Source organism: Trichechus manatus, unplaced genomic scaffold (genome assembly GCF_000243295.1).
Source record: "Trichechus manatus latirostris isolate Lorelei unplaced genomic scaffold, TriManLat1.0 scaffold00017, whole genome shotgun sequence".
Classification (NCBI taxonomy): Eukaryota; Metazoa; Chordata; class Mammalia; order Sirenia; family Trichechidae; genus Trichechus; species Trichechus manatus.
In genome coordinates, this window is record NW_004443953.1 from 17,168,439 (window position 1) to 17,185,624 (window position 17,186).

The 17,186-nt window shown below is 49.4% G+C and overlaps 1 protein-coding gene across 1 annotated transcript in view; it reads left to right on the forward strand.

Annotated features, from left to right (window-relative positions):
- Positions 1 to 201: 201 nt before the first annotated feature.
- NR2E1 (nuclear receptor subfamily 2 group E member 1) overlaps positions 202 to 17,186 on the forward strand; it is a 21,978-nt gene continuing 4,993 nt past the window's right edge. The window contains exons 1-8 of the mRNA XM_004372442.2: positions 202 to 946; positions 5,549 to 5,694; positions 8,913 to 9,000; positions 10,507 to 10,742; positions 12,094 to 12,240; positions 14,384 to 14,480; positions 14,868 to 15,017; positions 15,276 to 15,381. Of these exons, the coding sequence (XP_004372499.1) occupies positions 922 to 946; positions 5,549 to 5,694; positions 8,913 to 9,000; positions 10,507 to 10,742; positions 12,094 to 12,240; positions 14,384 to 14,480; positions 14,868 to 15,017; positions 15,276 to 15,381 (995 nt within the window). The 5' untranslated portion in view covers positions 202 to 921. The remainder of the gene's footprint in view (positions 947 to 5,548; positions 5,695 to 8,912; positions 9,001 to 10,506; positions 10,743 to 12,093; positions 12,241 to 14,383; positions 14,481 to 14,867; positions 15,018 to 15,275; positions 15,382 to 17,186) is intronic.

Here is a 17,186-nt window from a genome sequence, read left to right on the forward strand (position 1 = left end):
GTCGTCAGCTCGGAGAGCGCCTGCATTTTCTTTGGGAGCCGCTTGGAGGTTCATTAATATCATTAGCATTTAACCCCCTCCCTCTTCCCATCCCCTCCCAGTACATGGCTGACGTCAGACCCCGCCAGGAGTTGGGGGAAAAGCTAAGTGGGCCAGGGACGCCCTATTCCCCTCCCCGCGGCTGCCTGTCAGAGAGCTTCTGGAGATATTACACGGGACCCTGCCCGCAGAGACAGGCACAAAGTCACAGGGTAATGAACTTAGGGGACCCTTTGCCGCTGCGTGCGCGGTTCTCCCCGGAAACCGAGACCTCGCCGCCTCTTCCCTCGGAAGACTTCCCAGCCATCTAGTTGTCCCACTCCGCGCTCCGCTCCCAGCAGCGCGGAGCCAATCGGCCTCTGAGACTGCGGTCTTGTCGCTTCCTTCTTTCCTCACAAGACCCGCGGTCTGCAGAGATCTGTCCGCATTCTGGATGCCTATGGAAGGGAGAGACTGAAGACTAAGAGACAGGAATAGCGAGAGCGAGAGATTTTGCCCTTTACGCTTCGTAGGAAGATCATTTTCGCGTCTTCACCTCTGTCCTTCAATCCCCCTCTCGTGCTGTCCTCCTCCCTTTTCCTTCAGCCAGCCTGTCCGTCTCTCCATCTGTCTGTCCATGCGTGTGTCCATATCAACATTCCCAGCAGCTGCAGTTTTGCAAGAGCCGGGAAGAAACTCAAGGATGCTTACGTTTCCACTGTGGAACGAATTCTGAGCGCCCGGGGAGCAGCGCAGTGCGCGCGACCTACACCCACCTGTCCGGCCCGGGAGCCTCGCAGGCTGGAGGGCGGCTGGAGAGCGGCGGCGCAGGGCAGCGAGGCTGGCGCTGCCGGCCGGGACACGGGCAGCGCCCACCAACCGCTCCGCCCCGGGACCGCCAGCATGAGCAAGCCGGCCGGATCAACAAGTGGGTACCTCTCTGGCCGCTGCGGGGCCCAGGAGCGCAGCCGGAGCGGGCGGGCGGGGTGGCCTGGGAGATCTTGCCCCTGGCGCTGCGGCTCTGAGCCGGGGAGAAGGAGCCCAGCGGGAACCTGCGCTTTGGCCCAGCAACTTGCAGACCGTGAGTCGGAGCGTTTCTTGGGGGGGAAGGGAGGGGAGCAATTTTGTTGCCTCTGAATTGCTTGTTTTCTCCCTCGCTCTGGTGCGCTGGGAAGGTTGCGACCCACGCAGCTCATCAGTCCGGCGAGTTGTTCCCACTTATCCGCCAGCTGCCGGGGTGGGGGTGCGACAGGGGGCGGGAACTGGGCCGCAGCTCCAGGCGACAGTACAATAACTCACTCGTTCAAAACTCCGAACTCCAGCACGCAAAAGCAACTCTCCGCAAAGCGGATTTTGAATGGAATGCTTTGCACCCCGTTTCTAGCTATTTCAAATAATCCTGCAAACTGGGAAGTAGAAACAATTTAAAAGTCACATTTTCTTTAATCCTAAATCCTCGGAGGTCATAACTGGGGAATTTAAAGTATGGCGAACAGCTCTAGCAAAGAGCGGACCAAATCCCTAATCCCAAAGACTTTTCGAGCGGGGGCTCGGCAGAGGCGGGAGTGCTCGGCCTGTTCTCTTCGCGCGCTTCCCTCGTTCCTCAAACTTCCTTAGCTGGTAGCTCTCCCTCTGAACGCCAACCCGCTGCTGATCTCTAACCCCTCCTCCTCTCCCGACGCCAGAGTGCAGGACTACAGGTGTGCGCGACTGCATTTGCGTGCAAGGTGCCTGCGGAACCCGAGAATGTGAAGGCCCAAGTCCGCGCGGGGCGGGCGCGGCGGCAGTGCTCGGGTCTCCCGGGCCATTTCACTTCCCGCTTTCCCGCCGCCGGGGGTTGCAGGTCCCAAGGTCCAATCCCGGGAGGCCGTCCCCCCATTCCGGAGTTCTCCCGCCGCTCTTGGCGCTGTGTGCTCTCCACCGCGCCCTCGCCCCAACTCGCCGTCATTGTCCTGGCTTTTTGAAAGTTGGGAGAGTCCTAGATACTTTTGACGACTGATACGAAAACCCGCCTAAGTGAGATGTAATACATACGGCAAAGAAGTTGGTAGTGTTTTCATTTTATTCGTTTCTTTTGGTTTTGGTGCTGCCATTTTAAAGATTAGAGCAAAATGAACATGAACAAAAAGAGAAAGAGAAATATATAGCTAGGGCAGAGGGAGGAAAGAAGGAACGTTAACCTCGGGCCGAATGCAGAACGAATCCTTGAGTTTCGCGTTAGCCTCGGGCCTACCCTGACCCTCACGGATCGAAGCTCAGGGAAACCAGGCGAGCTCGCTTTTTGTTTCCCACGTTCCCGAATGTGAGTGTCCTTCCCAGAAGGCGCGGAAGGGAGCCTTTCCTGTTGCATTCCTAGCCTCGGTTGCAGAAAGCCACGCCCGGGGGCCTCGGCGGGCCTCCTGGCTTGCTCGGACTGGGCAAGCCCTCGCCGCCTCTCCTGAAAGTAAGGAGTCTAGGGTTCTTTCGTCCATTAGGGGTGCAGAGCCCCTGGGGTGGGGCTTGAAATGGGGCCTTGGAGGCGAGGGAAGGGGCAGGCGCGAACCTGGGCCCGCCGGGGTCGAGCCCCCGCGTCGGGGGCCAGGACGCAGGCAGACCCGCCGAACTTTTAGGGGAAAAGGCAGAGCGGACATATTGGGGAAACCTTGGAGGTTTCCGACTTGCGTTAAGAGCCAGAGTTCGGTCTTGGCAACTTCCAGCACCGGCGCAGGTCTGGACGCCGCTGCTGAGGTTTCTCCTGCCCTCAGGACAGCGGCTCCCGCCCACGGCCCTGCTGGATCCAGGCCCTCTCAGACCAGGGGCGGCAGCTGGGCCCCAAACCTCGGACCTTCGGGCCCCGGGTGGAGGAGGTGAGACTAGCGGGCCGGGTCAGGCTAGGCCAGGCTCCAGGGCTGCGCCCCCGTCTCGCTCGGCTTGGCGCGGCTGGAGAGCAGAGCCTTGTCACCCGGGAGCCCCTCCTGGGTGGTAACAAGACCCGGCCAGTCACCCCTGAAGCCCCGACTAACTTCTTTCAACAGTCTCTGATGGTAATTACAGTAATCGAAGCTGCCATATATCTTTAGGCAATTATGACACACAAAAAGCCCCCAGGGGACCCCCTGGCGAGGGAAGTTAAGAACGGTTTTCTAGCCTCAGGAAGCTGCCGCTCGGCTCACGTCAGAGCTCGCTAGTCTTGCTAAATGAAGGAACCTTTGCAACGGGGTCAACTAGCTTGTCTCGTGACCCCAAGTCACCTTAACGTAGCCAGGTGGAGAAGTCTGAGGAGCAGACCCACTATGGCCCGGCATTTTCGCGTCCTTCCCTACTATGCCCCGTCCGAGCCTGGTGGCCTGTTTCAAATCTGCCCAGGGGCCGCGGATCCGAGGTCTGGGCAGAAAAAAAGGCAGATCTGTAGCCTCAGCGACCTGGTGCGGGGTGGAGGGTGGGGAGGAGGATGGGAGGAGGAGGCGGCCGTCGAGGAGCCGGCTCCGGGAGTCTGCGGAGGGCCTCCTATCCCCGGCTGATGCTCCCTCCACCCCCCACTTGGGTCCTGCAGAGGTGTGTATCCTTGGCCTCCTGGCCCGATGAGAAGCCAGGAAAAGAAACTCCATCATTACTTCTCCCTCGTGCTCATCTTGGCGTCATCAAAAGTGTCACAGAGAAGTGGAGGACAGATGGGGTGACAGTATTAGGGCTCGAAACTTGGACCCGAGCAAGACCAGAGAGCGTGCGTTATGCAGAGGAGGATGGCAGCAAATCATGGAAACCAAGTTTGCCGCTTGCAGAGCTCGCGCCTGGCAGCAGAGCTCGCGCCCCCGGCTCCGGAGCGGCCGCGGGTTCCCTCGGGCGCAGTGACAGGCCCGAGGGAGTGCAGGACAAGGCCCGCCAGGGCCTCGCCGGGCTCTCTCCAGCCCTCCCTTCCCCCAGCGCCACCTCCTTTCCCTCCCTGAGGGAGAGGGGGCGCCCAGGCGGTGGCCGCCGCGCCGCGCGCCTCCCCCGCCGGCCTTTGTCGCCGTCCGAATTCCCATGCTACTCTTTTTGACGGGTCACTGGTGGCTCTATAGGCAGGTGCTGCGGCAGGGTTGTAATTACCCGGGCCGAGCCTGTTCGTTACCGACCCCCACCCCACCCTACCCGGCCGCCCGCGCTTTCCCTCCCCCCATCCCACCCACCAACCTAAGCCGCGCCAACCACGCTGTAGGTGCACGTCCGACCCGACGCTTCGGAATCCGGGAGCCGCTTACCACCTTCGACGCCTCCGGGGCCTCTGCTCACCGCGCCCTGGCAACCCCTAGCCCAGTGGTTCTCACCGTTGCCTCGCTACATCCCAGCCTAATCGCAGTCCCCTCGGCCACTCGGAGACCGTCTGGCGGGTTGCTCAAGGAAAAGAAATCATTAAGCTAACACTTTATCTAATGGCCCCCTTTGTTTGCGGGAGGAAGAATTTCTCCGCCCTTATGAGCCTCCCCAGGCACTTGTTGGACGCTTGAACCTTAGAGAAAAATAATTCTCTCCTCGCTGAATGTCGGTATTTTACTCCCACCCTAGTATTCCTCTAGGGTTCGCGGCCACCCCAGGCTTGTTGGCTTCAGGGGATTCCAAGCAAAGTTCTCTTGAGCTGGGCGACCGTCGGAGGAGGGGGGCGGTATAGCCTGAAGAAGATTAAAAAAAAAAAAAAAAATCAGGCCTTGGCAGCGGAGGGAGAACAGGGGGAAGAGGTGGTGTGGCCGATTTTTCAATAACACCAGGACCTAGAGTTAGGAAGCAGGTTTAGTAGGGAGCAAACTCGGGGAGTGGAGGGTAGAGGGGTCGCTGTCCTACGCTAACGTGTCAGGGAATCAACACACTTGCATCGCCCTCTTCTCTCTTGCCCGTTCCGGTGCTAGGTATTTTGGAGATTTTCCCTAAAAGAAATCATTTATCAAAAACTAAGCTTTTTCTTTTTTAAAGGTAGGTAAAGCGAAAGTTGGGCAATTACCACTACCCTTATTATCATTAATAATATGAGTATTTGCATTACAATAATAATCCTAATAATAACAACCGGCCGGCGGAGCTCAGAGAAAATTCGATTGCCTTCCAGCTGCCATCCCCGGTTCCAGCCGTGTTTGTTTTTCTTCTTTTCCCTTTTACATTTCAAGTTTTTCTCCTTGCGCGCTCACTAACAACTTTCTCTATTAAATGCAAGAACGGGGGAGGGAGGCGGCCAAACTTTCCGCTGAGCAGAAAGGCAGCGGCGGGCCGTGCTGCCGCCCGGGCCTGCTGTAATCTTTTATTCCAAAATGGGTCTCGGCGATTAGAGGAGACCCAAATACATGTAGCGGTGCATGAATAATGCTCATTGTAGGAAACTGACACTTGCTCAAGGAAAAAAAGTTTGGCTATAAAATCACTTCATTATTTGCTTTTACCGCAGCTTCAATGCTAATCCCTTCAGAGGTCAGATTGCTTAGCATCTCTCTCTCCCTCTCTCCTTTCCTCCCTCGCCTCCGCCCTTTTTTCTCTCTCTCCCTTCCCCCCCCCCGCCCCCCCTTTCTCTTTCCTGCAATTTCAGGCCGCATTTTAGATATCCCCTGTAAAGTGTGTGGTGACCGCAGCTCCGGGAAACACTACGGAGTCTACGCCTGTGACGGCTGTTCCGGGTTTTTCAAACGGAGTATCCGAAGGAATCGGACCTATGTCTGCAAATCTGGAAACCAGGTACCTTAGCCAGAGCTGCATGGCCCGGTTCTCCTCTGCCACCTCCTCCCCCTTGTGCCAAAGAATTCTCTGAGTTTCCACGTGCTGAGGAGGAGACTCGGCCCTGATGTCCCCTGCCTCCCCTTCATCCTACCTCAACTCTCCGGGGCCCTTTTGCTTGGGAAAGGCGGGAACAGGTAAGGAAAGACAGTTTACAGGAGGAAGTCTGAAATTCCAGCACCTCCCTACACCCTCTTTTTAAATCCTCTGACAGATTTTGACACTGGGTGAGGCCCATACCCAGTGGCTATAAAGCAGGGCCATGAGGCCTAAAGAGTTTTAGAATTGAGACCACATGTAGCAACAGGAGAAAGGGCTATGTTCTGTTGCCTCCCCACCCCCATTCCTGGCAGCATCAAAGCCCAGTCCCCTGACCAACGTCTGGGATGGCAGAAATAAGGAAGGGGGAGGGGGATCTAAGTCAAGGTCGCTACCACCCTTATCTGAGACCCAACATGAGTGTTGGCCACTTGGAACAGAGAGGGCATGTTCTGTGATGGGCTATGCTGTTTCAACTCTGGAGAACCAGAGTGGGTCATAGAGCTTCCTACCCATGTGGCCTTTACTGGGCCTTGTCGGAAAAGGGCAAGGTGAGTAAGAAGAGAAGCCTCCCAAGCAAGGTGCAAACGGGTCTCTCCCCAAAGTTGCCATACTTCTCTCCACCCAATCTGCTTAGAAGATGTTCCTGGTTGTCTTTTAGTCTTGAGTAGGCAGAACTGCCTCAAAGAGATGAGAGAGTCAGGGCACAGGCTGCGTGTGATCCAAAGCTTCTAGAAAGAGCAAGCAGAACACCCTGACTTAGTTTCCAGCTCAGTTATACGATTACTCCAACCTGGGAAACCAGCCTTTGGGCCCCCACACTTTGCTCTCCCCTTAGCCAGGGACATAGACCTTTGGCATAGAGGCCTCCACCTTTACTTTCAAGAACATCCCAGCGAGTACATTAGTTAGAAATTGTCCTTTGATAATCAGATGGTAAAACACTTTCCACTAATTAATGTATCTTTCTTTCTCTCTCTCTCTGTCACACACACACACACACACACACACACATTGTCTGGTGCTAGTGAATTATTCTGATATCTTTTTCGAAAGCCATATCTGTTTGTATCAATCTCTGATAGATTTGTATTAACAACAAAAACAAGAAGATGTTTGCATTTGGGCAAGTTATTTTGAACTTCCCAGCTCTCCACCTGTTTAACTGAGTACACAGTTTTGTATGGATGTACAGCTTCACAATATGGACACATCACATTATATACGCACAGGACTACCCAATAGCTCCACAGGAATGTGAGCTTACTATGGGTCATCAGATTTGAGCAAACTGCTACTCAAATGATATTTAACTGAGTCTCCTGCATTTATGCAATGCACAAACTTGGTGAATCAAAATCTCAGATGTTATACTTGATAAAAGGAGATGGCTATCAATTCCACGTGTTGATGTCAGTCCAAGTACTTATAAAGAAGTGATAATAGACTCATCAGGCCTGGTGTTCCTCTCCTTGCAGAGAAAATAAATGGACCAGGCTGAGACATTTATCTTTCTCTCTCTCAGACTCCAGATACTTACATTCATTTAATCTGGTTTGAAGATACACTTAAGAACTGATGAAGACTTCCATTTTGCATTAGTATGTTTATCAAAGTTCAGAGAAGATACTATTTGGGGATAGACAAATGATTACATTTAATAATAATAAAAAATCCTTTAAACCTCTTTACATTGAGCTATTGCACTGGCCTTTGAAGAAGCCCTGAAGAATTCACGTAGGGACCAAAAATTGTTTCCTTTCTCTCTTTTATTCTAAAATTAGGTAAATAATATTCTCATTTATTATGAACAATAATTAGGACGTTTATAAATTTTTTTATGTGAATCTCTGCCCTTCCTTTGTTTTAAACAAGTCAACATGTTTTAAATTGGAGGTGTGGTCTGAAAAAACTGCATTCTAATGTGTAGTTTCCCCCTCCCTCAAGGGATATTTTTTTAAAAAGGAAAGAAAGAAAGAAAATCTACTTACCCCAACTTTAGTGTATGGGAATTTTTGAGATTGTGAAGCAATATAAAAATAAATTTATTCTATTCTCTTTCTTCCTATTCCAGATGTATATAATGTAGCAACTTATATAAACACAAGCAGGAAACCACTAAACTGCTTATGCATTTCTGTGTACAAACTACAAATGCGTGTATGACTCTTTGTATTTATGTCTATCTTCCCTTGGTAATGACACCTCACACTGAAATTTTGAAGAAAATTTTTCTATACATTTCCTCTTTAATGGCCAATGTTTTTCCACAAAATTGCATTAGGTAAAACATATCTCATGCCTCTCAGGTAAGTATTTCTAAGTCAGTGGTTACCTTTTTTCAGTAATGGTGCTGATACTCTCAGTACATATTCTCAGTGTCATTTCATTGACAGTCCATCACGTTATCTTTCTGGTCATATTTGTATTGTGGGCCTCGGGTTCTTCCCTTCCCACCCTCTCCTCTGGAGGTCTGTCCTCCTAACCACTCTGGCTTCTGCTTCACCTTCAGGGAATGGTTGTGTTTTCATGAATCTGGGCTGAGGCTAGTCTTTAAGACAGAAGTGAGGGAACAGGGGAGCGAAAAATAAATCAGAGGAAGCCTGGCAGAAAAGTAGGCTCGCCCAGAAAGTGACAGAAAAGGTAGACTCCAGACTCAAAAGCGGAAAGAGAAGTTGGGGTCCGGGGGAGAGCATCCTGATAGGCAAGCCCGCTCCCAACACAGCTCAGGGCCTCCTCCTCTGTGGCCAGGTCGCTGTCTTCGGTCCTGAAAAGTATCGACCCCTCCCCCCACCCCACCTTTGCGAATGGCGGAAGTTCCCGTCCAGAGCTTCTCGTCCCAGCCCAGTCGGACCTGGCGCTCTGACCATTCACCTGCTTGGAGTTTTCCCTTCCTATTTGCTTTTATAAGGCGGGGGAATAGCTCTCTTGAAGTAGCCCCGGGAGCCCCAGCTCCTTCTCTAGCTGACCCTGCCGTGCCCCAAGGACCTCGCGTTTCGCGGGCTCAGGATAGCCACTCCGGGGTCTGCTGCCGGCCGGATCCCGCTGGCAAGCCGTTTCCCACGACCTGGCGCGGCGCGGGCTGGGAGTCCCCAGCCCAAAGGCCCAGGGGGCCGCTGACCGCCTGCGCTCTGTTCCAGGGAGGCTGCCCCGTGGATAAGACTCACAGAAACCAGTGCAGGGCGTGTCGGCTGAAGAAGTGTTTGGAAGTCAACATGAACAAAGATGGTAATCAGTACATCCCTTTATTCTTCTAATGTTGATTGAGTAGTAAGTAAATTATATGTACAGAAAATACATAGCACTCCTATGCATGTAAATCATCTCTCGAGCACTTCTTTCCAGATGCTGGGAATTGGCCTCGGGCTGTCAGTCGTATCCTTCCTCTCTGCATGAATCCCCTCCCGACCACCTTGAACTCCCAACTGCAAGGCCCATGCCCACATAGGGAACCACAGCCACCCTTGCGAAGGCAGCGCTCCTGGGGACCCCACTCCTGTGGGGGGAGTGCGCAGTATTTCCTGTCTCACGTCCTAATCCCTCTTCTCGCCTCCCCTTGCAGTCCTTCGTGGCACCTCTAAGCCTGTGTAGACTCCCCGCAGGATCTCACAGTCTGAACAGTCTCCTCGGGAGGGGATTGTGAGGGTTGGGAGACAGTGTTTTGGGGGAGGGGAAAACAGACACGGAAACTCAGAATTTCAAACCCTCGCAAATTCACCAAGAGGCCAAAATCTAGAGCCTCTCCTGGATTCTACGGAAAGGAGAGAGAGGGGGTTGAGGAGGCTGGGTGAAGCCTGTGCGTGCCTCGGACACCCAGCTCCAGGAGGCTCTTAAACGTGCGAAGCAAGAGCTAGGAAGTCATGACGCGCCCGCAGTCCCTGCTGCGTCTCCTGTCGCGGCCTGGTGAGGGTGCCCCATGCCGGGGCAGTGGAGGTGGGTGGGTCATGGGCCGGGAGGGCTGATGGGGTCTCCCTCCCAATTGGATGCGGGTGGGCTTTGCATCGGCGGCAGTGCCTGGCTGCCGGTGGCTGCTCCACGGTGCACAGCGCCCAAGCCGAGAGCGCCTTCCTCTGCGCCCAAGAAGCAGGAGGAAGCGGCCAACCTGTTGAACTTGTGTATTGACAAGTTGTCAAGCTCGGCGAGCGGAAGATTGTCCTGAATTAATGTGTTTGTTTAAACTGTTGGTAGTAATTGTCACATTTCCCCCGCCTTCCTTCAGCACACTGGGAGAAGGGCTCTCCCTCGTCCCTTCTCCCAGCGTCCCCGGGGCTCGGGTCCTTCTCTGCTAGGGCCCTCGGTGGCCAAAGGACATTTTGCCAGGCCGGGGCGGGGCGGGGCGGGGGGAGGGCAGAAGTCACCCTTGGGCGGAGCAGGAAAAGTTGGTGCAGAGACTTTGGGCCTGGTTGTGTGCAACGCTTCCTCTACCCTTCAATGGAGACAAGGGGACGAGGGTTTCGGAGCTACACGAGTCCAGAGAGTCTCTGGTTTCCCTGTGGCTCCCCTGGATGGGGAGGAGCCCTGGACGGACACAGAAGACATCTAGTCTTGCTTGTGGCTCGGCCATTATCGTGGGACGTTGGGCACGAGGTCTTCTTGATCTCAGCTTCCTCATCCATTCATGTAGGCGTCAAACCTTTTCAGAGCGCCTTCCGCCTTGACGTTTCTCTCCTTCGCGGCTGCGGCTGTCACTGCTTATCCGATCCCGGTCGCGCATTTGTCCGTCTGTCTTTGCAGCCGTACAGCACGAGCGGGGGCCTCGGACTTCCACCATCCGCAAACAAGTGGCCCTCTACTTCCGCGGACACAAGGAGGAGAATGGGGCGGCCGCGCACTTCCCCTCGGCCGCGCTGCCGGCACCGGCCTTCTTCACCGCGGTCACACAGCTGGAACCGCACGGCCTGGAGCTGGCCGCAGTCTCCACGACGCCTGAGCGGCCGACCCTCGTGAGCCTGGCTCAGCCCACGCCCAAGGTCAGTGGGCTTGCTGGACCCAAGGAAACTCATGCCAAGCAGAGGGAGGAGAGGGGCTCACCTACTTGCTCGGAGCTGGGATAGTGTCCAGTAAAAGCTGGAGTGGCCTTGCCGGGTGCTCTGGGCTCTGCAGGGCGCTCTAGGACTCCTGCTCCCCCCTGTAAAGCCAGGGTGCGGGGAAGTCACTCCCTCAACTGGCTACACGTGTGGGCTCCTGAGCCCGCCCCTCAGAAATCCTCTTTCAGCAAGTTTGAAGCGGGGCCCAAGAACCTACAACTTTAGAAAACACCCTTGGGTGATTGGGTGGCTGGTGGAGCCCTGTCTAACCCAAGAGAGCAGCCTTAGGTGTTCCTGGGGGCCAGAAGAACAGGCTTATGTTTTTAGAAGAAAAGAGCTGACCACCACTGGCCTGAAGGACCCTTGGCTGCAAATGGTAGGGATCTATTATCTTTAGCAAAGCTGTGGGTCCCTAATGCAAGAGAGGAATGTGGCACTCACACTGTTAGAGGAGTTTGAAGGACCTGGCTTGATTTCCACTCGCCCCTCACTCTCTCCTGGGCCACTTGGGTTTACACCTGGATTGAGCCCCTAATGTCGGGGCCACAGCCTGAACCACCTCAAAAGGCTGCCACCTAGGGACTGCCCTCCAGCCTCCTGCTTTCACCCACCCAACCCTCCCCACCTCCAGGCGAGTGAGAAGGGCCTAGGATCTCCCCCAGAGGAGGGCCAGCTGCAGCCCCACACTGCAGGGAAGCCAAACACCTGGGCACATGCACACACACAATATTTAATATTGCTTTCTTACCCTTGATGTGTATAATAAGCTCGGGAAAGTAGTGTTATGAATATGTTGTCAGTTATGAATGGGAATGCTCTGTGAATGATTAAGATGTCTAATTGAAATATTTCCATAATATACTAATCCTTTCTAAAAATACTCATATGCATATTTGTGTTTGGGATGCCTATTAATTTATACTTTTTTCACATCTATTTTTATTTACACAAATACAAGCAGTTCTTGTCTAAATTGGGAGCCAGTCCTGGCACTTGGCTCAGCCTGAGGAAAATTTGCTGCAGGGGATAGGAAATCCAGACGCCCCTCTTACCCTTCTGGAAGGAACAGGCCCCCAAAGAGTGGAAATGGGACTCTCCCAACCATTTTTATTTCTCAAGCTATATAGATACAGATGTTTGGTTTTTACCCACCTATGGCAAACTGCACATTTAAACAGAACGTCGGAATTCCTTTTTGTTTCCTTCTTTGTTCAAATTAGAAAATTAAAAGGTTGGCTTTTTTGGCAAAGCTGTAGTTCCCTCAGTTCCAGGTGTCTTTTTTTCCACCTCCCAGTATCCCCATGAAGTGAATGGGACCCCAATGTATCTCTATGAGGTGGCTACGGAGTCTGTGTGTGAATCAGCTGCCAGGCTTCTCTTCATGAGTATCAAGTGGGCCAAAAGTGTGCCAGCTTTCTCAACGCTGTCTTTGCAAGATCAGGTACGATCAAGAGGACACTCAGGTCTTGGGGAGGGGCACTTGGGAAAAAACAACAGTAATCAGTCCTATAAAACTGGATGTTACCTGGATAAAAATCAACAGGGCCAGGCATCAGTTCTTAATGGCAATGAAGAAACTATTTTTACCAGCCTCTTTCTAGGGTTCAAAATGTATAGCTATGGAATCCTTAGTAAGAAATGTAATTATCTTGTTTCAGGAAAGTTGAATCTGGTCTACAAAAAGCAAATGTACAGAAACATTATATAATTGAACCATCAAATTTAATCTCAGATAAAATTGTATCTTAATAAATTTTTAAATTGTTGATAAAGCAATGCTTTCTTAAGAGCATCAGAACTGAGAAAAAAAATATCAGATGATGAGAGTATTCTCTTGTGAGATTTTTGGAACTAGTCTCATTATTTTCTGTTTACAGCTTTATAGTTTCCATCTTGATACTCACAGTTTTGGCCATGGATTTATCAGCTTGTAGGATCAAAGGGTGCATTGCCAACCTCCTGCGCTGTGAGCTAGGATCTTTTTTGATTCTTTAAGTGCTTTTAGAAATTTTGTAAACAAATAGACATTTTGCATAATTCTGTGGTCCCAAACAACACCCAGAGGGAGGAAAAGTATGGGCTGTTAAAAATTGCATCATACCAAAACCCAGAAATTTTGTTGTTAGGAATATCAGAAATGGCCCCTACCAGCATTTTTCTAACCTTAAAGGAAAGAAAGAAAATGAAGTGCTCACAACCATTGGCTGTTATCAGTGCATTCACGAAATTAATGACAAATTCTACAAAAGGCTGATAAGCAGTTCTAAAAGCAAAGGATTTGTTTCTTTAATTCATTTCATACCTAATTAAGGCGTAATAATGCCCCTTAGTCTGAAGTACATTTCCTACAGAGAAACCTGGCAATGTGCTAAAAACATTCAATCTTCTAGCATGAGATATTCTTTTTTTCATGGCCTGGACTTTCAGACATGGCCAGAGTTAGATACATTTTCTACTTTGAATTTTAAAAGTATCATTTCCTGTACTTAATGTAAAAAAACTTAAAAATAAAAATTTTTGAAAATTAAACCTTTTGGTCTAATTGTAATTTCGGCTACAAGCCTTCACAATTCAGCTCTTAACTCCCAAAACAAAATCCTTTCACATAGATTATCCAGAATTGGCTGATTTCTAAAGGATTTTTCAAAATATGAGGTGATGAGCATATTCTCCTATGGGAGTTTTGGAACTAGTCTCATTATTTTTTGAAGGATTTTTCAAAAACAGAGATTTTTAAAGGTGGTTAGGTCCTATCTGTGACCAGATTTACTGGTTGATTTTAACCATTTGTTGTATGTATGTGAGTGTGTGTGTTTATAAATTGACTATTTTTTTTTCTTAAAACAAGTATCTGTAGACTCTTTAATCCACACAAAAATTTACTTGCTGTCTGCCACTTAGTCCTTTAGTGGAACCCCTTCAACATGCAAACTGCAGTGAAGTGGGAAAACGAACCAGATTTTTATTTTAAATATTCAATAGCACATTTTATTAGAATGAAAATGACAAGCACCTTGATGCTGTCCACTTATGATTCTCAGAAAAATCAGGCAGGGAGATGAGGTAAACTCAGCAAAACCCGATTAACATAATTACACCCTGATTTCCAACCCTCCCCCGCCCCACGCCTCTTGGGAATTAGTGATCGCTCTCCCAGCCCAACACCAACAGCCCTCCGGGAAGATGGGGGTCCAGATCTGCAGGCTTAGTCAGGAATCCTCCACCCTGATAACATCAGCATTTTATGAGGGGGTCACCCTGCTGCACTGCTGGTGGCATTTCATAGAGCCTGGGTCTCGTGAGGTTTCTAGGTGGTCAGGAATGAGTGGATACAAGGACAAGAGGGGTAAACCCTTTCTTGAGAGAAGCAACTTTGGGGAATTGGAATAGCTGATTCTCAAATGCATGTGTTTATCTATAGGCACCTTTTCAAAAAGATAAAGGGAAAGCTAGAATATTCAGATTTTTTTTTTTTACTAAGACATTTAAAACACTTTTTAAAATAATGGAAATTTACATACTGAAATTGTTTATAAATTTATAAATTACACACTATATTATATTATACATCTATTGTATGACAGCTGATGCTTTTGGAAGATGCTTGGAGAGAACTGTTTGTTCTAGGAATAGCACAATGGGCCATTCCGGTTGATGCTAACACTCTGCTGGCTGTATCTGGTAAGAATTGCACAATTTAATGACTTTGTTGTAGAAATTACCATAAAAATACATTACTGAAAAAAGAACAACATGTAAAGAATAACAAATTCCTGCCGAACAATAGAGTATACCTGTCATTTATAAATCTATATTTAAATGCAAATAATGTTGTTTTGTTGCATTCATGACTGCTTGCATTGTTATTTAAATGCAAATTACTGTGTTTGTTATCATCCAAGAGAAGATTTTATATTAACTTTCATACAATATAGCCAGTTTACATGGAATCAGATATCTTAGAGTGACAATTGAATAGATATTGATATGCAGGATTTTGTCAAAAATCAATATTATATCATGAAAATGCCTCCTTATTAGAGCATTTATTCCATATTTTTATTCTAGGCATGAATGGTGACAACACAGATTCCCAGAAGCTGAACAAGATCATATCTGAAATACAGGCTTTACAAGAGGTGGTGGCTCGATTTAGACAACTCCGCTTAGATGCTACTGAATTTGCCTGTCTAAAATGCATCGTCACTTTCAAAGCTGGTAAGCAGACACAAACCCCTGTCTCTTCCCCTTCTCCAGTTTTGCCACTTCACTAATTCAGCCAACTCAAAGTCCAGACTGGCTCTTGCAGAAGGAGGTGATGGTTTTCAAGGGAGCTGACACGGCTAGTCAGGCCCTGTTTTCAATACCTGTGGGGATCTGCAATGTCTCCTGGCTGGCCATCCACTTCCAGAGAGGTGCTTTCCCCACCTGCATTCCCTGCACTGCATATTATAACTTCCTGGTCTTCATTTCTAGTTCCTACACACAGTGGTTCTGAATTGAGAAGTTTCCGGAATGCTGCCGCCATCGCAGCTCTTCAAGATGAGGCTCAGCTAACTCTCAACAGCTACATCCATACCAGGTGACCCTCATTTGCCTTGAACGTGTACTTAAGAAAATTGCTTCCATTGTGAATGTGTGAGCAGGCAATAATAAGCCAGTTCAAACATTATGACTAATTATCCTGTTGCCAGCCAGTTAATTTAGTTGGAATCTATGCCCTCACCTATCTCTCAGGGTGGGTGAGAGGAACAAATCAAATTAGATTATCAGTGAAAGCATTGCCAGACACATTACAGCTGTCCTGGTGAACAAGTTGAGCCATCAAAATAATTGAACACAATTGTGTGAACGGACCCAGCTACAGGAAGGGTCAAAAATGAAGGCCAAAGTCATGGTTGATATATTAGAGAGAAGCTAAATCATCCTTTAAAAAAGGCAAGTGTCTTTCTTTGGATGCCAATCCCTAATAGAAGAACCAGAGAGCTGTCCAGAGAGGCTATCCTTACCCCTGTTTGGCTTTGGTAACTGGTATCTTGTGACTGGTAGTTGTTATTTTGAGTCATGTGATTGTTGTTAGTGGAAACGCTGGTGGTGTAGTGGTTAAGAGTTCAGCTGCTAACCAAAAGGTCTGCAGTTCAAATCCACCAGCCGCTCCTTGGAAACCCTATGGAGTAGTTCTACTCTGTCCTATAGGGTAGCTATGAGTCAGAATCGACTCGACAGCAAAGGGTTTGATTTTTGGTTTTTTGGTATTGTTGTTAGCGGTTATCAAGTTAGTCCCTGACTCATGGTGACCCCATGCATAACGGGATGGGACTATTGTGATCCATAGGTTTTCACTGGCTGATTTTTTTCAGAAGTAGATTGCCAGGTCTTTTTTCCCAGTCTGTCTTAGTCTGGAAGCTCAGCTGAAACCTGTTCAGCATCATAGCAGTGTGAAAGCCTCCACTGACAGATGGGTGGTGGCTGCACTTCAGGTACATTGGCTGGGAATTGAACCCAAGTCTCCCACGTGGGAGGTGAGAATTCTGTCACTGAAGCACCATTGCCCCATTTTGAGTCATAGCACCAGATTACTCTGGCCACTCAGGCCCCACTGGTGGAAGCTTGTCTTCGCTACTCACAGAAACTTTCAGCCACTGGGACTCCAGCAATGCTCCTTCCAATCCACTATTGGACAAGTCCACCAAGAGGACTTGGTTTCTGTTTCCATTTTCAGATGAAAAACACAGGGCTTTTAAAGAGCAGTGGAATTTCTCTAGCCTACCAGGTTAGGACTGTGGTAGCTATGAGGTTAGAATATAGTTGCTATTCTTGTTTATTCTCTAGATTGATCTTGAAGGGAAGCCCATGGGGGCCTGTCTCCATTATCTCAACACCACCCACAGACACTGTGCTGGGAATGACTAAATCGAATGTTTATAGGCTATTAATGCCTCCCTCACCCAAGGGTTCATAGAAAGCCTCAGTCAGCTCTATCCATTTGGGGTGATACCACTTCTGCTAGGATCTCCTTATTTTTATTAAAAATCCTCTTTTGAATATTGAATGAATGAAACTACTTTCTGCCTATGGAATAGCATCAAAACTGTGTTGAATGACAGTGCATATATGCTTTTTCAAATTAAAGTGCCATAGTTTTTTAATTTAAAATTCACATCAAATTTCAGAATATATACGTTGTTGTCGTTAGCTGCCATAGAGTTGGCACCCGACTGATGGCAACCCCATGTACAACAGAATTGGACCCAGGATATATATAAAAACCCTCCTTGCTGTCTAGTTGATTCTAACTCATAGTGACCCTATAGGACAGAGTAGAACTGCCTCATAGGGTTTCCAAGGCTGTAAATCTTTACAGAAGCAGACTGCCACATCTTTCTC